The sequence below is a fragment of the Halichoeres trimaculatus genome, unplaced genomic scaffold (assembly GCF_033239565.1).
Source record: "Halichoeres trimaculatus isolate MK-OKI-2021-1 unplaced genomic scaffold, fHalTri1.1 fHalTri1_scaffold_18, whole genome shotgun sequence".
NCBI lineage: Eukaryota > Metazoa > Chordata > Actinopteri > Labriformes > Labridae > Halichoeres > Halichoeres trimaculatus.
Window position 1 is genome coordinate 18,829,440 of NW_027437196.1, and position 20,650 is coordinate 18,850,089.

Genomic DNA, 20,650 nt, shown 5'->3' on the forward strand with positions numbered 1-20,650 from the left:
TGATGTGAACTTTGCCTGTAATAATGGTACAATTTGCAGATATACAGCTGCTGAACTTCCATTAAAATTCTGTGCATGCCTGATCTTCTACTACCTGTTAGGTTGTAGCTTTCAAAAATGTACAGTTGTATAACCTCAGGGTGAGATAACAGCTTTCTCCCACAATTAAAGGCTGTGCTATGGTGTTCAATGCTAACCTATCTCTCACAAGTTACTTTTTATATTTTACCAAGTACATTTTGATGTGAGGGTCTTGATTTATGAGAAGTGATGTCATTACATAGTTAACTGCTAAATGATGAATATCTAATTTAAAAAAAATCAGTTCATTCATGTTACATATTTTCAAAGAAATCAGTGGTGACTGTGATACCAACCAGAGCACTTTGCGGTCATCAACATCTCCACCCTCTCTCTCAATCCTGACAATTCAGCACTTTCTAGGATTTCTTGAAACATCCATCATCTTGTTTCATAACAAGGGATGCTCATGTTTTTATGACTGTACCTGAGCCTGGAGGTGAAGTGCACTTCTTCAGCCCTGTAGCTCAGATTGTTATTATTTAATCACAGCAGAAACAAAACTTCAGCTTTAGTGTGTGTGTGTGTCCTTTTCTGAAAAGTTCCTGACTTTAGTTTTAAATAAGTTTCATTTACTACAAAGTAGAATAATGAAATGTGAATTCAATGAGACAAAATACTGGAAGGCCACCTGAAAAAAATAATACATTAGAGAAATAATAACCTTCAAACATATTTTTCTAAAAGGGATTGTCAGTCTTATCCTCTAAAATGATGTATTAAATGACGTGTTGCACATACTCTTGTGTGGTTATCAACAGTGAAGTGTGGAACCTGGAGGGAAGAAGTGTCCTTCAGCCAGAAACCAGAGGTTCAGTCCCTGCAGGTCACAGACAGCTCTGATAATGTCTCTGCACTTTGATCACTCTGGAAAGCCAGGCAGACAACTTGACTAGATGTTTTTGTGGGATATGTCAGCTTACTTTTTTTTTTATATATATCTCTAAAAGATTGGATAAAAGTCTCTGAATACAAGTAAAAGAACAGAACTGGTACTTAAAGTCTTGAGCAAAAATAAATGCATCTTTACATAGGGCTGATTCTGAAGGGAATTTTTTATTCATTTATTTTGTGTTTATCAGGGGTCGCTGAGGTTGTGTCCAAGCTCAAATAAACTGGCACGCCACAGTGTTTATGTAAAAGTGTGTTGATATTTTTTTGTTTTTAGTCTTGATAAAAAAGCTTTTATGTCTCATTCTTATCCTGCCAATTTTTTTATTATGGTTTACAACTTTGTACCCTGGTGATCTTATCTGCAACATTTGAGTGAGCGCCTTTTAGCACTCAATTTTTGTTATCAAATGAAACTGCTTTTTTTCCACACAGATTGCTTATATTTTTATTTAATAGAAAATGAGAAGAAGATGGTTGTGAAATTTAGGTTTTCAAGTGAATTGTATTATATTTTATTTGAAAAGGGAAAATGTGCAGTAATTGACACTTGTACAAATGTAAACGTACCCAAGTTAGCCAAAAAGGCTAATTTTCCCTTGCCAGGTATTATTTTGCATCATAGAGAGACAAAGAATAAAGCCAACTGCACAGCCAGAGAGGTTTTAGTGGAATACCATTTTTTATTACCATAAGAACTGCAGAGTCAACCCTGTGCTTCACCTGTGTTGGGTATCTTCAACTGGAGAGCACAGCTTGTTGGCTGAGGGGCTGCAGTTCAGACTGAGCACAAACACCTCCATACTCTTTAAATAAATTAAAAACCAAAACATTTTCTGAACTAGGAATAAATTGTCTTCCGGCAGAAGTGCCATCAGTTCACAGTGGCTCCTTTTTCATTGTTAACATGGATACAAATCAGAGATTTTAGACCAAAACCCACAGGGCCCCTGATTAACTGCATCTCCTGAAGGCCAGACATAAACACAATACACCGTAACACTGCCCTCTAGTGCCCGTTGTGAGACATTACTTTTGGTTATCAATGGCGACTTAAAAACAAAACACTCCTGTCTCAGGGCTTTTAAAATTAAGCACAAAGATTCACGTAAGTATCAATGTGAAGTAATTGTGAACCGCTGAGTTATAGAATTCATAGTTAACCTCCATGGATGGAAAAGAAAATTGTAAATATATTCACATTTATCAATAAATACATACGTTTGTGTGTCAACTGCCATATGCACAAGAAGTCCAAAAACTGATGGCCTCGCCACATTGGTTATCCAGGGCGAGTATGTAGTGTTGCTTAAAGAGGCCTAAGAAGTGCTGGGAAAAAAATCAATCCGCGACTGACTCACTGGATATATGGTGAACTAGCTCAGTACCATAAGAGTGAAAATATTTGTAACATTGACTAACATTTAGTGGCAATTGAGTTATCTGGATGTATGAAGCCCTTAAGTTTGTCTAGAACTTAACCAACTGAATCCTCCTCTACCTCAGGTGAAAGAGTTCAGGACTATGGTCTTCTAATCAGTTATTTCTCGGAGGTCATGGGCCATTCTTAGTCTGAACTTGTTGGCAGAGAAAACACAAAAATATGGCGAAACGTACTTATGATGATGCCTAGCAGCTAGCTAGTAGCATCAAGCTATCACTTAAAGAGACCAACTGTGTATATTGTGCAAATGTAAAAAAAAAAAAAAAAAAAAAACGGTGTACAGTCCTGCAAAACTTTAATGAATAGAAAAGTTATCCCTAGATATGAAACCATTCTTTCTACCAATCTGTAAAAAAATGCTCAATTCTTTGGTGGGCCATTTTGAGGGTTCTCATTGGGCACCAAGGTTATAATAGTTTTTGATTTGTCATTATAGTTTAGTTTTAGTTAGTTTTGACATTTTATTTTCCATTACAGTTTAGTTTTAATTAGTTTTAGAGCGGGCATTCTAGTTTTTATTTAGTTTTGATTTTTGCAACAAGGCTGAGTCTCAGTTTAGTTTTAGTTTTTTTCATACGTTATTATCCAGGTGCAGGATTCAAAAAGGTCAGAGTTAATATTTTGTCATACTGTTTATTTTCAAGTCCAACATAGTGCTCACTGCTCAGTCAATGCTGGTACTGAACTGTTGGCTGCTGCCTTAAACACATGAAAATAATATAAACTTAGTATAAAAAATATAAGCATAAATTATATAAAATAATGTTGACATAAATTACATAAAAATAATATTAACATAAATTATAAAAAAACAATATAACATGAGCTTCAATAAATAAAAACTTGGAGTCTGTAACAATAAAGGCAGACTCAAATACAATAAAAACTTGGACTCTGTAACAATTAAACTATTGCAGATGCTCTGATTCATTGCTCCACTACGTTTCATCGCAGCACAGCGCACAGCCAGTCAGTGCAGTGAACAAGCTCGTCCCAGTACGTTGCTATGATGGTGCTGTGTGGCACTGACAACTGCCGAAAACTGTCTAGAATTGTTTGGGAAAATGTGTCGGATTAATTTAAATCCTAAAGGCTATTAATATTGTCAGAAACTATAACTAAGGGAATTTTGTCTATAATTTTAGTTAGTTTCAGTTAGTTTTGTGAACATAAGATACAGTTTTAGTTTACTTATCGTTTTTGTCTTCTTTTCTAGTTTTTATCAATTTGAGGTAACTGCGATGTATTTTAAATTTTAGTTTTTTGTTTTTTATTGCGTTTTAGTTAACTATTATTACCTTGTTGGGCACTGAGTTTTACGTGTTTACCTTCAGATTTTTTTTCATTTTTTATTTTATCAATACTAATGAATGATAGGTTGCCACATAGATTGTAACCTTACCTGGCTGAAGATTTTGAAAATTGAACCCATTATGTGTGGTTGAGTTGAGCTGCTCTAAACCACAACCTCAAGTGAGGAAAGGTCAGGAAACAAACTATGTGAGTTTGTGTTTCAGTCTCGTTAATGCAAGTAGTGAATTAAGCCAATGTTTTATGTAAAACACAAGGACGTCTGAAAAAAAAAAAAAACTGTATCTAATCAGAAGTTAAAATGATCATGTGTGTGTTAACTACATTCTCTGCAGCACAAAGTCTGTTTGGACCAGAAGGCGCTAATAAAAAGAGATCGACAAGGTACAACCAAATAATAGACAGCAAATCAGTTAATTTGGTATTTATTGTAAAGAACAACAGAAAATGTGAATGACAAATATTTTCTCTTCTCCGACACATTCATAGAATGTCACTAAACACTTCACCGACTCACTCCCTGTTTCCTGACAACATTCAGAACAGAAACACCAACACCAGTCTATCTGCTGACGGCAGCACCATGCTCGGTTTTACTGTAGCATCTGCTTTGTTTTATGTCTACATCTGTTGGATTAATAAATTAAAGACAATGGTAGGCATAATAATGCAGGATGCTAACAGGGTTGATGTTTATTCGCACTACCCAGATTGTTATGGGCTGTGCTGATTAGTATTCAAGTATTCCCTTACTCATTATTTCTGTGCTGGATATTACACTTAGTATCTGCTTTGTGATGTTCTCATCACATCGTTATCATCACCTGTGGATTACATTATGTGGCACAGTCCAAGAATAACGTTTTAGTAAAACATTATGTACATGTACAACTGAAAAGAAAATAAAGGACAGAATTTGTTTTGCAAATGTATATGCTTTTTTTGTTTACAGTGCAGTCCCCATGCAATACCACATGCAGTTATAGACGGTGCATGAAGAAGACCATATTGACCATGCATACACAGCCACTTCTTATTCTACCAGAGGTCAACCACTGTCATGAAATTGTTGCATAATTTCCGTTTAATGAGGGTGAAATATCGACAAACACCACACTCTGACTCTTCTAAAGTGATATGGTGGTATCTAGATGTAATGTAGATGGCAACACTTCATTATCAGTTGTCAAGTACACCCTGCTCCTAACACACTGTTGGGGTTTCACAATGTTTAACCATGCCAAACTATTACGGCTTATATCATACAGTGACTAACCACAATGTGCAGGATGGTTATGCGAACAGAACTGGTGTTCACCATAAAACCATGGTAGTAAGTTGGCACTGTTGCATGAAAATGCTCATGGAGTTGAGGAAAAAAAAACTTCATGATGGAGTAGTAGTGGCTTAAGCACTGGCACAAACACATACATCTTTGAAATCTCATACTATAACAAAACAGAACAACCAGCGCTTCATTTCCAATGGATCTATTACAAAGGCCAAACAATCACTTTAGACAGGCATTGGACATGGAAAACACACACACTTAAAATCACTGAAAAACACTTTTCAGTGCAGTGAGGAGTTGGATGCAACAAAAATATTCACTGTGCAATCATAAGTTGTTTTTTAAAAAAGGCAACAAAATTAAATGCTGGACATAGCAAGGCAAAAACTAGCAATCCCTGTTTCTGTTTCACAAAACATTTGACACAAGCATTTGATGTATAGCTCATATAAAGATACATTTAAAATTGAAATTCAAGTTTCAAAAATTATCCAAGATCTATATCTTTTCACCTGAAAAAAATATACATTTGAAAAGAGCTTTTCCTGTTTTTAAAAGTGAACATAATGTTTCTGCTCCAGAAAAAATGAGGATAAAGAAACTAAAGTGTGAAAATTCAATTTGCCTTCTGAATTAAACACCGTCCTTGTTATCTCATGAATAATTATAGGAGTGCACACTGTGTCGAACAGCTGACGGAAAAAAAGTGTTTGTCATGGATCAAACTATCACCATCTACAGCTGATCTCCTCTCTGGATTTTACATCACATTAAAGTTAATAATTCTCCAAATGAATGTTGTGAAACCTCCAACTGAATTTATCTTGCTGGCTAATATTTCCAATTTCCTCGTGGCAAACAAACAAAGTAGCATGCAGCTTGATGGAAAGTATCACCCTCGGGTTAATTCAAACATTTCATTAATAAAAAAAGTGTGAGGAGGGTCAGAGTTTTAAGACTTCACTTTTACAATTAATGAGTGTTTTAAATAAGTTTTTCTTTTTGTTTTAATAGTTCTAATAGGTGATGCTGATTCGAAATCAATACTATACTCTAACATTGCACAATGTGAAATAAATACAGAGCAGTATCCTAAAAATCAGTGTCAGAAACATACCTCTTTCAATGTGATGTGGCATTTAAAAAATCTGTTTTCAACAATAACCTTGATATTTTGATGAAAAATAATATTCTCGCAATATGAAACATCAGTGTACAAACAAAGCTTTGACATTCAGTTTCCCTTTTAGCATTTTCTTTGATTGGGTACTCCTTCCATCGGTCCCCTTAAGAGTAAAACATCTATCTTTATTGGTATCTTTAAAATGTACCTTTCATTCCAACAGACAGAAGAAATAAAGTTCATTGTGTGAAGACTTCTAGTTAAACCTACACTCTTTGAATCACCCATTCAGATAGAAATTAGCTAATATTTGAGTTTGCTTCTTAAAAGGCTGGCTTCTGAAGCTGAATGACAGTGAATGAGTGAGTGGTGAGCTGATTATCCACACTTACTCCTCTCTGTGAGAGCACTTGATCTAACTCTGTTTTTGTGCCAATGAAATCCCTGCAAATTGAGCTTACTGCAAACTCTCCATGAGATTAACTGAAAATAATGCTTGATGCTTCTCCTGAACAAGCGTTTGATGATGACTTCATGGCACTGCCCATTATGGAGAAATCAGTGAATGTTTTCAAGGATCGCTCAGATTTTTACTTCAACCACAAGAACTCACATGTCATCGCTTCTATTCTGGGACTGGATTGCATTAATTATACAAAAAGTCTCTTGTTGAGCACATATTTAAAGAAGAGTAAACTTTTTGACAATTTGTGGAAGGGCTAACAGTCCATTGTCCCAGGATGACCTCTTTGTGTAGGGGTAAAGAGTCCACGAAAAAAATAATCGGCCATGCACGGAGTATTGCTAAGAGGTCATTTCATGGCTTAGGGATGGCCAGTTAAGTGAAGCGGTCCATCGTTAAATCTCAGCGACTGCTCCTGCTTTCCAAAACAAATCTCCTTACATTCGTTCCTCTCGTATCACTTGTCCTTGGAGTGACATGCAAGTGTCCACACTGCTGCTCACCAATGCACTGAGAGTGGTGTCATTTTCTCAGTTTTCTCAACAATGACACCATAGCTCCATTAATCCATCTTCCCATTCTCCTGAGGTGTGCCTGATTTGCTCTGGCGTGCCGAGCGCAGCACCCTGTAGCAGCCGCGAGCGATCTTGTGCATCCACATGATATTCATGATGTCCAAGCAGATACTGGAGCAGATCCAGGCGACACGGCCACCCCAGGGCACCAGATAGAAGGCCTCGGTGCCGTAGACTGCATACATACGACTGTAGTAGACTGGCATGACAGCGATGCGGACCAGAAAAAAGACTACGGCCATGGCAACGCCATTCGCCATGTTGGGCCGAGAGGACTTGGGATAACCAAGTACCTCAAAGAACCAGCTGAAAGATAACACACAAGTAAGAAAACAGTTTCTAGCGGGAAGAAATACCAACATAACGAATAACAGTCCTGAGTTCATTCTCATTCCGATGCTTAATCTAGACTGGGTGTTCAAGAGGATTTGGAAAACCCTGTCAATAATCAGTTAAACACAAAGAGAACATGTAACAAGCTGTGGATTATCTTCATGTCATTAAAATTCCTCACAACTAGCACAAAGCCAGTTATAAAGTCTCAAGAATTGAAGATTTTTTTATCCTGGATTCAAAGAACTAAGACCGAGGTCATTCATAAGCAGGTACATACCGCTGGTTTACACATGGTGTAGAAAACTCAGCTAGCAGACGGAAGTTAGCAAAATAAGGCAACATTCCTTGACCCTGGAAAATCAGTGTGAGAAAAGGAGAGAACAAAAAAAACATGAAAGAGACAAGAAGAGAACACCAGTGCAGTGAATTTTAAAGGCATAACGCTGACTAACCACCTGCTGCTTAGAGATACAACTTAAAAAGGAATAGTTACACAAATATCAACATTGAGAATGTGTCAGCGACTCATACATCATGGTCTGCACCTGGTTCTCTGGCTGGTTTCTCAACAAAGAGGTTAAGTTGTCTGGAATCCCCTGTGGCTTATAATTGATATCGACAACAACCCCATAAAACCCCGTTGAAAACAAAAAACAACCTTATCAACAATCCCAGGGCATCAATAGACCATATGAAGTTCCTTGTCTCAATTAATACTTAAACAGAATAGAGAACAAAGGTTTAAAATTAGATGAAGCCTGCACCAAATATAGAACAATCTGTCAGATCCAGGAGGAGGACCTCCTCCTTCAGTGCTCACAACTACATCTTCAAGTGATGCAGGTTGAAATAAGACTGATATTTAATTTGATTCCTATGTCTTTATTTTTTTAAAGAGACAGTGGTTAAAACGAAGCATTTCAGAAAGAGGCTGAAATTAGTGCTTTTTAAAACACTAGTGAAGGAAAATAGGGACTTTTAAATACTATTCCCCCCTCTTTATGCTTTGGATATGTAAATTACCTTTTCTTCAAGAAGATTGTCAGTTACTTTAATCTATACCTCACAAATCATGAAAGTTCATGTCAAATTAAAGATCAAGAGCAGGTTGATTTTTTAACTCTGTACTGACTCTGTTTCTGTATAAGGCACCTAAGTCCCATCAAAGTAAATTTGCAAAAACATCCTGATCATTTACTACCTGAAACACTCCACAGAGAGAGCAACCTGCAAAAATGCTCACATGAACTGAAGCATTTTTGCAAATAAAGCTTGTTTAAGCGTAAATCACCAAAGCATGTTTTAAACAAACTACGTCTACTATTGTTGACTAATATTTGCAATAAAACTACACAGCTGGTACCACACATTACAACAATGCTTCTGAATTACACTGCGACATTATAGAGTGCAGAGCAAATAGAAGCAGAACAGGCTTAAATACATATACTTAAAACATTTACATATACATGTACATTCAGCCAGCCATAATTTTAAAGGGCAGTCAAGGCCATGCAGAGTGAGAAGCACTAACTGCAAAACATGTCAATGTTTAGAAAATCAGGGCCTGAATCTCATGTTGTACAAGGTTTGAGGTCATCTTCAATGGGCTATACTTACTTTACACCCAGGACAGGAGCAGGAAGCAGATCAAACTTGAAGTATTTGGTCAGATTTTAATGCTTTCAACATCATGGACTGCAGTTTTTGACCTGGGCTGAGGCTCAGATTAATCGTGTATGACAAAACTTTTTAGTTAAAACTTAATTACAGGGAGATGATCTTAAAACATGAATTCAGGACCCCTTATCTTAAACGCTTGACGCCTTGATACCTAAATCAGCCACTTAAGATTAAAATGATGGTTTTAAAAAAAGTGCTGTTAGACAAATACGTTTGAATTAAGTGTCCTCACTGTGAAGGTGCATCATAGAAACTGAAAACTGTGATTTTTTGGCAGTTAAATAGTTTAAATATGAATTTTATCAGTAAGGCTTGTGCTTTCATCTGAATGCACAATTTCAGGTTATAAATCAAAAAGTGAAGTTCAAAATCACAGAATTCAGTTTCGCTAAAATTTGCACCAAAAAGAACAAATAATTCAGTGCTATTTGGCTAGCAGCATGATTTTCAAGACATTCAGAAGGCCAACTTACCGTCAGGGCTGAAACAGAAGCTTTTCATTGAAACATACTTACTACATGATACAAACAGGGTACATCTGAATCGCAGCATTTTGTACCATATGATGTAAACTCTTCACCTAGCATCAGCATGCTAGTACATCTAGGAACTGGTAAGTCCATACTGTGACTGGGCATCATATCTGCTCAGTGCAACACAACAGCAATAGCAGCAGACAAGACAGGAATAAAGAAGTCCCCATCTAGATCGAGACCTGCTCTGGGATTCTCAATGACACACAACCTTTTTGGTAGTTTTTGCATGAACGGGGATGACACAGCCCGACTTGATGTTGGTAGTTTTTGCATGTAGGGTTTAAAGAGGGGCTATTTATGTTAAAGTCAGCAGAGGACACAAAGACAGACAGACAGATTGACAGACAGATATATTAGAAGAGTAAAATTAAAAAAGATGCCACCACAACTGGAAGCAAATAAGAAGCAACATGTAGAAAACTGAGAGCATGCATTTGATAGTTACATAGCTTTAATTATAAGAGTTGTGTCTCCATGTTTTGCTTAAACAAATGTTCAAATAGACAGAAAAGACAAATTAAATCATAGAAAACTGTTATAGGAAAAATATTTGTGACTGACTTGATAATCAAAACATACCAACAAGCCATGAAATTAGCCAATTTGTTTCTTTATATTACGGTTGTCAAATCTTGTATATGACATATAAAAACATATTTTATGCCTTCATTTGGCTGTTTGCCTTAAGGTTGACTGTCTGTATTGAGTAGGAGCACTTGAAATAAAATCCTCCACATAAACACACTCAACACATTTACTGATAGACTTTAACAACATGACAAATTTGACAGGGTACAAAACTAAATAAAAAACACATCAAAGATAAGCCAATTATTTTTTTGAAGAGTATTGTTTGTGCATGTAAAATGCCTGGAATATAATGGGCTGCAACGTTTTTTTTTGTTTTTTTTTTTCCAACGAGTTTGAGGTACGGGCTACAGGGGATCAGTCATGAGTGTCCAGTAACAGTATGGCCTACTTCATGTCATTTATATATCTCTTTAAGATACAGGTGCTTTCTCTGTTTCCCCAAATAAAAGGCTGGATTTACAGTCAGTTTTATTCCAACTGAATCCTAGATATTATGAAAAGTATTTTTCGTCCATGAAAAAAAGAGATACAAAAATATTGCATGTGTAATATAAAGGTAAAAAAACAACATCTGTAAATCCAGCTAGTGGCTGGAAAGCAGAGAGGGGAGGGATACAGATTTTTTTATATTTATAACCAAGATCATATTTGTCAGAGGCATCTTAAAACCTTAAACTTGAAGTATAGCACGAGACACTATAAAACTTTTTAAACTGATGGGGTTTGTAGGCAGGGCAATGCATGCTGTATAATCCTCATGTGAAATATACGCAACATTCACTTTAAGGGGAACAAACTCAATTCCCTTAGTGTGACTATGAATGAAAGTTGACTTTTCATAGCATTATCGAGAGAGAGCGAAGACTCAGGGGAGGGGCTTTGGGATGCCCTTTGCCAACGAGGGATAATTGGGGTGGTTTTATTTGAGTGGCTTGAGTGGGGGTCAGTTATCCTTATTAGGAGACGCAGGAGTGTAAAGAAGAGAAGGAAGAGACAGAACTAGGCTCCGGCACAACAACAGACAGGTGCAAGGTACTGTAGGTAGGCGGTTAAATAATTAAGATAGTTAAATACTGTTTGTTGGCATGCACAGAAAGAAGAAAGAAACCCTGTCTGTGTAGGAGGCTTCAGAGCTGCCAGCATGCACACAGTGGTTACAGTTCGGCATTCAGCTGCACTAAGCTCAGTAAAGACCAGCTTACGTCAGATTCACACAACATTAAAGGGGGTCAGTAAAACAAACAGAAAGCGCAGAGTTTGTCAGGGCAAGGTGGAGGGGGGAAGGGGGTCATCAGCCAGTACCATCATTGAGCATTCCATGCAAAAAATACCATAGTCATTCATTTTCATAGGAATTACCCACAGATCCTGGCGACCTAGAGGGTTTCAGATTAAACCAAGAGTGAACAGCACTGCCCATAAAAGCTGTGTCCTCCAAACTCTTGCCAAACTTAGAGATAAACTAGACAAGCAGCAATAACAAGTGAGTCACTGGTTTGTGTTAAAGGTGAGTGATGAAAATCAGGTCAATGTCAAAGCTAATGCTGGATTTACCAATAATGATACAGGTCTTCCTGCTAAATGTGTGTTCAGGAAAAGTTAATCATTATGATCTTCTGGAAGAGAGCTTTGACAATGCACTTTGTTAAATGACTCAATCTGAGCAAAGGTAAAGTCAGCTCAAAACTAATGCCAACCAGATTAATTACTTAAATCCACAAAATGCTTTTTACACTTTCAAAATCAGTCTTTCTGTGTAATGCTAAAAATGTACGACAACTTAAATTTTCCTAACACTTCAGCTGAGAAACTCTCATGCACACAAATGCATCAACTTTTCCCTATTATTTAACAAACTCTACATAACTTACTCTTGCATGTTTTGGTTTTGTTCATTTTCACCTCAGCTGAAAGCAATCGCACCAAAAATATAATTGTAAGCAACTGTAGTCCATACTCTCCTTCTCTGTCAAAGCCTTACACTTACTCATCGCTTTAAAGCTATGCTGACCTTCCCCATCTGTTTTCAGCAGTTGTCTCTAGCTGTCAGGGGCCAGCAGTCATGGACACTCACTAAACAGGGGCTACATTAAAAACACCCAGCTTGGCAGGACAAAGCTGTTCATCCTTGGTTGTCTTCTTCCCATCTTGCCTGCACGTTCTGCTATTGGACAATAGGGCACTCACCAGTACATAGTAGTAAGCATACAATGCTGCCAGATGGTGAATTACAAAAAACTTGTCGCCTATCGCCCTCCAATAGTAAAATATTAGCAGCAGATCTGAAAAACAGAAGTACACGAGACAGAGAGACAATTGTCATGTATGCATCAAAACATTTTGCGCGACAATAACTGATAAGCCATAAGCTGAACTTCGTATACATACATGTATCAGTATTTTCTTCTGTTTTCAGGTCTTATTCACAATATGAGCTGAGCAAACTGTAACTTAATCTTACCAGATATGAGGTAGCCAGTTGTGATGGCAACATTAGTCTTCACTAATGTAGGATCTCCCCTGTTGAAAAAAAAACAAAACACAATGAGTTACACCAGGTTTGTGAGGTCTGCTAAAAAAACCCAAGAGTAGGTGTGTCTTACTTTCAGATTATACCTGCTTCATACTTCTGCACTGAACCTATGCTGTATTTGGAGACACAGTCGTGATCATTATGTACTTGTGCATGGACGTGTCCATGTTACTCTGCAATACTCTGCCCAAACACTTGTGGGCAGTGTGGTCTGTATGATAGTTAAACTGCCTGTTTTCCAATGTCTTCTGCTTGCTTTTTCATATCCATTCCAAAAGTATCATGTTAAATTGGAGCTGATACATGTTGACCTTTAACAGACAGAAATTATCACAGAGAAGAATAGAGAGAAGATGTATGAGGACATTAAATACACGGTGAGTCTGGAAATGCTATAAATGTTGGAATAATAATGGTGCCCCTTGGACCAAACACATGGTGTGTGGTCAATGTAGTTTTATACATTGTTACATTTTAGAGGAGGTGTATGCAAAGACGGTAAAAAAAATGGACGTCTGCTTGCTTGGCTCGAAGTGTGGTCTCCACAAAAACTGCACCCCCTGGTGGCTGGCTGCAGTATAGGTTACGAAATCCGGCTTTCCAGCCATCCCAGATGGGCTGTGGTCAAACTTTAAAAAATTAATACTCCTCGTAGAAATGTTTCTCACGTCCAATTGTTGCGGTGATTTGAAGATATCATTTGGCTGTCTTGCATTCTAGTCCTGTTTTTTCTGAAAACTTTGGTTTTCATTAGTTGTACGAGGTTAAAAACAAAGCTTTACGTAATGTTTAACGATGATTGACAGCTGCTGTTCTCGTGTATTTTTTTCAGGGATTGTACAGTATGTTGGGAGATAGAGTCAAGAAGAGGTAAGACTCTCTGCGCCTGTGACGGGGTATTTTGGCTTCAAAACCGTACAATGATAAATGGCGGAGCCACACTGTCCACTCTATGTACAGTCTATGGGTGTACATTGGGCTACTGAAAGAGTTACATAGATCTATGTTAGATCTTATAGTGTCAATTGATGCTTAAGTATAAACCAAGGATAACAATTGATTTGTAAAGAAAAGCAGTCAGCAGTTATGGGTAAACCTGTTCAATCCATAAAAAACAGCAAAATTTGTCTAAATTCTGCCCCAGATAGGCCACAAGTACTCATCACTGACAACACTGCAGTTACTTATGCTTTGCCTTTTAAGCTGTCCAGTTAGGCTTTGAAGATCTACATTTAACATTTCCTGCAACGACTCGAATCACTGGTCCTTTTTGAATAAAATATCTTTGATATCATTAAAAGAGTTTAGACCAAGTGGTCTATTTAACCCTAATCTTTTGTCATAAATCCTGCTTCTTCTTTTTGACACGAGTTGAACCCAAAAAATAAAATAAAGATCAAATTGATTTTCAAACACAGCTTGATGACACAGAGTATTAAAAAAAATCAGCAACAAGAAGCTAGCTTTCATTTACGTAACACTGAATTGTGTAACAAGGTTATTTGGTGGATCTGTGAGTGAAATTCCTGGTTTAGAAAACAAACAAAAAACAGGCAGCTAAATGTTACGCTGAACCCTGACAAAAGCAGTGGTTAATCTTACTCAGCTTTAACCTCCAAACCCACATTATAGAGAAATGCTGATGTTTCCAATCGGCCTTGAAAATAATTCTTTGTAATCCAATCAAAGGTCAACTTATTAGCAGGGGAAGCCAACGCTTAGAGCTTATTTTTGAGCTGTGACACACTACTTGATCCATTCTTTACATTTTTGCTCCTGTGTTTTGGGAGTCTAGATTGGAAAAGACTTCACAAAGTACCAAACTGTTTTTAGGTCTCATGGCTAAAAGAATTTTGGTTGAAAGCCTCTTACCAGACTGGGTCTTCATTGACGGGATCGTCAAACATCAAAATGTGGAGACAGAAGATTCCTACCAACAGTGCATGAAATGTTGACACCGTCCTGGAATGAAAACCAAAACATACACAGCTGTGATGATCCTCTCCTCTTTGACTTGAGTGAAATCTTCCGCTCAACAAACTTTTCAGAGGAGCCGTGAATATTCATCTTAATTCAGGGAAAGTGCCCTCAGAGCTGCTGCGTCTTTAGAGTGCTGAATTTTTAGTACTCACAGTGAATCAACTGATTGCCTGTCAGGGCTGCTCACAGATTCAGACCAATTAGACTAAGAGATTAAACACTGCTGAAGGGTCAGGCAGAGCAGCACACAGTCCCAGTCAGTCACTAAGGCAGCGAGACAGTCTTTAGCATCCATCAGTGAGACAGAATGACACCCACACTGGCTGTAAGGCTCTTAAATTAGGATCTGCAAAGTCATGAGCCTCAACAGGGATCCCTGTAGCCTGGACCCATCTCCACTAATCATTTCACATTCAGTCGCTTGTAAGCCATGTGATCATTTCAATTTCACAAGTGCTCTCATGAGTATTAAAATGAGTATGCGACAAAATGAAAATGAATGACTCAAGCAAGTTGGACCGAGCAGGCTGGACCGCTTGAATGGCTTTAAATCTACAATACGGCTTTCACTGCTCTCACAGTGCTTGGAGATTACAGCAGCCTCTCTGCCACACTCCTTTTAATCCAGTGTACTTTCTCTAGTCACTACGAACATGTTCTTGAACGAGTTAACAGATAAAACAGAAGCATGACAACTGATGACACTCTGTTGTTTTCTGATCAAATAATCTAGTCATCAGTGTGAGCACCGCGCCCCTTAAGCCTTCCTGCCTGTCACTTCTCTTTGTGAAGATAAAATAGTTGTAATGATTAAATGCAACAAGGTTAAACAGCCTGTTAGAGGAAGATTATAGAATGTGGGATTATTTCATACACTGTTAATTGCTGTTATTAGGACGTAGCAACAATTGTTACTATGTCTTGATATGAAAGAGTACAGATGTGTTATGTAAGAAAAGTTCATCCCTTTCTGCCAAAATCAGAGAAGCACATTTTTAAAAAAAGGGTTTTACAGAGAGCAAATCAACTTAATACCCTCAGTGAAAAGTTATGACATAAAGATCTAAAGGATTACAACTTTAAAGTGGGGATTTGATTAATACTGGTCTTACTGCAGCTCAGACTGCAGGTACTGAAGGTGTTAGGAGTGAAATCAGTGAAGGAAGTGACACCAAACTCAACAGGAATGATGGCAACAGGAAAGGAAACAGATAGTGTGAAAAATCTAGAGTTCTGGTGTTATAAAATTGTCACAAATAAAGCAATATTTTTATTTTTCAATCAGAGGTAGCATTAATATAGTTTAGACTCAATGCACAGCCAAAGGAAAGCTGAAAAGAAAAACCTTAAAACAGCTTACTGGTGAATTTCTAATCTGATTCCAGCATCTTGAAGAAGTGGCACGTAGAGCAAACATTGCCAAAAACAATGCATCCTACTAGTGAGTCAGAAACTATGTCACAGGAAATGTGTGGGTTGTTTGTGTAGTGCAGATCTTTCTACCAAGCTGAAATAAAACCCCTCCTCAGGCCAATATCTGAGCTGAGAGCAGTATCACACTGTGGGTTATACATAGCGTGTGAACAGTGAGCCCAGTCAGGTTTACGTCAGGTCACCTTGAGTTCCACTCCACCTTCTGCTTGTCACTGAGGCTGAGGAAGCCGGGGCTGACACGCATGGACATCCAGGGGCTGACTTTGTGGAAGAGCCACTGGAAGGTGAGGAAACTGGTCACCGAGATGGCGAGGATGAGCTGGCTGAATGGGTCCATGGCCACCCAACCCCGCTGTGGGGAGAGGAAGAGAGAGACAGTCAAAGTCAGCAAGGAAGCTGGAAATGTACAAAACTCTGAAGATAAGTAAACAGAAAATGTCAAAAAATCAGTAGGTATCAGTGACTCTGTTTTCATTCGATGTGACTTGACAATTTTAGGTCAGCCAAATAAAGCAGCTGGTGTAATTTGTGACCTTTGTCGACAGCTACAGTGAGTCAGAGGAGTCATACCTGGCAGAAGGGACCAAGTCAATTTTTAACTAAAAGTGCGTGGGAGCTGCTGCTGACCTGAACCAGAAAGGGTGTAATGAACCTCGTAGGCAAAGTGTGGGAAAAAACACAAAGTGGTAAACATAGTTTTAGACTGCAGCTCTTCTTCACTAGCTTTACTAAATACTTAGAAAATCTACATGAACCAGACTCTTTAATTTTCTGCCTGAAAACGTCTCAAGTTGAATTTAACTTAAGCAAACTAATGTACTGCTTTCTTGTCCTTTTTAGATGAAGTGTCTCATTAGAAGAACGACAAGGGAGGTGTTTTGGTGGTTTGACAGTTATAGTTACTTAGCTACAAAAAAAAAACAAAAAAAAACAACAAAAGTAAAAAACTCAGTGGTACTAAATGAAATGCTAAGTCAACCCAGAACAATTTTACACCCAAGTGTGCATCCTGCTAAACAGCTATTCAAACTGACACAGTTTCACACCAGATATGTGACGACAGGTGACAGTGAGAGGCTATAGGCTCCCTCTACGGCCTGACCCCCCTGCCTTTGAGTCTGACCACATGTCCCCAACAGCATACACACTTGACGCTGTACATCAGCAACACACACACAAGAATCCTCTCATTTCTAGCTTGGCCTAGTTTGCCTGGAAAAACGTACCTGGACTGGCCACTTTTGACAAACTGAAGTGTTGTGTTGTCTGTCTTTAACCCTTATTTTTTAAAAGATTACTGGTGTAAGAAAGTTTCCTTCAGACAGACAAGTAGAATTTCCTTTACAAGATGGTCTAAAAAATACTTACTAACCCAATTCAACCAATATTACACCAACTTTCCTGTACTTATGAGGATTATGGGGGAATGGTGTCACAGCTTTGATGTGAGTGAATCAGAAAGCATAGGATCAGCCATGTGTTGGTAAATGAAAGTAAATAAAGGTTCATTGTATAAGGCTTTGTAATGACACAGTGTGTATTGAATTTTTGGACCATGACCTGAATACATCCCAAAAATCTATTTATCAAATCTGTATGTGGATCAAACGTGAGTGCTCTTTATGACAACAAAGGTCCAAAATTAGCTCTTCTGCATGCACTGGCATCTAGCCAGAAAATGTATGCCAGAGACTGAGTGCACTGAAGCCAAACCACTGAAATGTTGTCAAGTATTGCACAGTTTCATCATACAGACTACCGTTTAGTAAGAGGCCAAATTAGGTAAACTTAAATGACATATTTATGTCTTCTAAAAAGTAGAGCAAATTATTTCCCAACAGGAACTCACAACAACACACACCTCCCTCCCCAGGGCTCTGGCCTCGTTGTATTTATACATGCTTTTGTTCCTGCGTTACGCCAAAGTAATGCTTAAAGGCAAACAGAGAAGTTCGCTGAAGCACTGTAGCCAAGAAAAAGCCACAGGGGAACTGAAAGACCGATCCAACAGAGGCCTCCCCTTGTGCTCGCCTGTAATGCATTAGTGGGCAGTGAGCACCAAAACTCTAATGTAGCATGCTGCAGGGCAGAAAGACTTTTGTAATAAGAAGTGCACTTAAAGAGACCATGTTATGACTTCTACTGAGGGGATATCTGGATCTTCAAGAGAGGCTGAGTTCTTTTCTTACAAAGAGCAGTGTGAGACTGTTTGAGGTACACACATGTTTACGTCCTGCTAGTACTGAGCAGGACCCTGTTACCAAGGGTAAATGGTCACAAAGGTCACTTAAGGACATATCAAAAGCAAAGGGCTGAAACAGAATGTAGATCAAAGGGGAATTAGTGTAGTAGACCTATTTAACCATTGACTGCTTTTAAACAAACACATTTATCATGTTTACCAGTTATCATAGCAGAAGTGTCAAAATGTTAAACCTCATGCAAAGCACGTGTTGTGTTTCTGACGGGATGTTAAAATGAAAGTATGAATGTGGTAGGAACACAGAACAGGTTGTTTGAGGTGAAGAATGCGACCTGCTTATACACCTCCACTCATATCTCTTCAGCTCAGAGGACTTGTATCACCCTTCTTTGAAGTAGACCGTAAGGTGTGTTAACTATGAACTCATGTTTGTGCAAAAACATTATGCAATTCACTTGGGGGGGAAAAACACAAGGAGCAATCCTTCCTTAGCTCTTAAAGCATGCTGTTGACGTAAGGAAAGAGGACTTCTGTGTAGGGCTGATGAAGTTTAGTTATCTAAATGTTAAAACGAATATGAGGATTTGGGTCTCTAACAGGGGGGCAGTGTTAACCCCCCTGACTGTAAGCATTTGGGTTCAGAATGACATGTTTGGTCCCGCCTCATGAACAGGTCTGTGGTTCCTTTTCGAGGTACTGCGTTTTCGCGGAATGAGACTGACAGGTTTCCACCTGGAGAATGTTTAGCCAGTTGCTTATGCCCCCAAAAGGACTTGTACGTTGGGTTTAAATGCGCTTGCGTAAGACGGGTGGACCTCTTTTTGAGGAAACGAAAGCCCCACGAAAATAACTTAGCAATGTGCATCCCTGGATCACATTTAGGTCTGCTAGGCACAACCGCGAACCCGAAACAAACATGTAAACAACTCGGCATAAGGAAGGTATTCGGGTTGTCTTCAGGAGCGTGGAAGGCTGCATGATATAACCGAACACACACAAGGCCAATTCACGCCGCATTGCTTGGCCAGCTGCTGTTGCTGGGAAATGAGTGGAGGAAAAATAACACTAGCCCGTTGGTGGTTCGCTTTACCAGTCACACATATGAACAGAAAACAGTGAAAATACACGATACAGGATGGACCTACCTTGTGACTTTCATCAAGATGACTTGCGTCTCACTCTCTCCTAACGTGTTGTGGTTTCCAGAGTCGCTCGCACAGCCTTGTATGTTGAGCGAAAGGAGCCACAGCCATGTCGAGTCATTTTTGATAAACAAGACAGCCCGCCTCTTGCTTCCACACACAGGCTAACAACTTGTGGGGGATGCAGCAGCAGCAGCAGTGAGCCCGGAGCTATGTGCCTGCGCCAGCTTTGCGCTGTTTACCGAGAAGCTCATCCAGCACCAAACGTGCATAATTGCAGGGGTGCAGATCGTGCAGCTCGACGCTCGATTATAGCAATGAACGGGGGGTGTTGGTGTGCGAAGTAACTGCCTCTCTATCCCTTTCTCTTTCCCTCTCTCTTCCTCTCCTATAGGGCTCGAATTACAGATGAATTCTTAAAGATACACACACACTCACTCACATACAAACACACAACCACAGTGGTCTGCCCAAGAACACTCTCTGTGTCTATTTTTAGCCAAGGCTTGTTGAACGGAACCAGGGTAGAAATCAGACAAGATAGCCAGTGAGGCACACTGCAGCCATGGCCCACTGATCTTATTATCAATGGATCCGTTAAGGCTTTTAAATCCATCCCATTCACTAAAATTCAAGTTAAGCCTCCTACATTCATCTTTTCTCTGTGTATTCAGTATTTCCTACACCCGTTTTTTATTATTGTTTATCATGTTTCATGGCCAAATGAGTGGGCACAGATGCACAAGGTTATTATAGTACACTGTCCAAACTGGTGACACAGCATGATTGGGTTCTATTTCTACCCACTCACTAAACACATGGAAATCTAAAAGCAAATCAGGCCAGATAAGTAGAACAGACATTACAAAGGGGAGTCATGGAATACATACAACAGCCGCCTCAACTCCCAAAGTCTTACTAAGGTCCACTGTTCCTCCTGGGGAGTCAGCCATGTTGAAGGGTCCACCAATATACACTGACCAGAGGGCAGATGACAGATTGAATGACCAGTAGCTGTAATATGAGGTTACAC

At 38.7% G+C, this 20,650-nt stretch overlaps 1 protein-coding gene across 1 annotated transcript; it reads right to left on the reverse strand.

The window, feature by feature from the left end:
• Nucleotides 1–4,138: 4,138 nt before the first annotated feature.
• Nucleotides 4,139–20,075, reverse strand: LOC141807272 (TLC domain-containing protein 4-B-like). Its single transcript, XM_074693157.1, has 7 exons — nt 19,621–20,075; nt 16,455–16,624; nt 14,731–14,820; nt 12,787–12,845; nt 12,513–12,607; nt 7,793–7,866; nt 4,139–7,485 (listed from the first exon to the last, which is right to left on the reverse strand). The coding sequence occupies exons 2-7, from the start codon at nt 16,607–16,609 to the stop codon at nt 7,167–7,169; spliced, it is 792 nt and encodes a 263-aa protein (XP_074549258.1). The 5' UTR covers nt 16,610–16,624; nt 19,621–20,075; the 3' UTR covers nt 4,139–7,166.
• Nucleotides 20,076–20,650: the final 575 nt, after the last annotated feature.

Bases quoted from the DNA above. Each gene is read 5' to 3' on its own strand.
- LOC141807272 (XM_074693157.1), bottom strand. From the start codon at position 16,609: ATGGACCCATTCAGCCAGCTCATCCTCGCCATCTCGGTGACCAGTTTC. The intron at 12,608-12,786 runs GTAAGATTAAGT...TCTGTTTTTCAG, and splicing joins AACTGGCTACCTCATATCTG to ATCTGCTGCTAATATTTTAC. The intron at 7,867-12,512 runs GTGAGTGCCCTA...CTGATTTTCCAG, and splicing joins ATGCTTACTACTATGTACTG to GGTCAAGGAATGTTGCCTTA.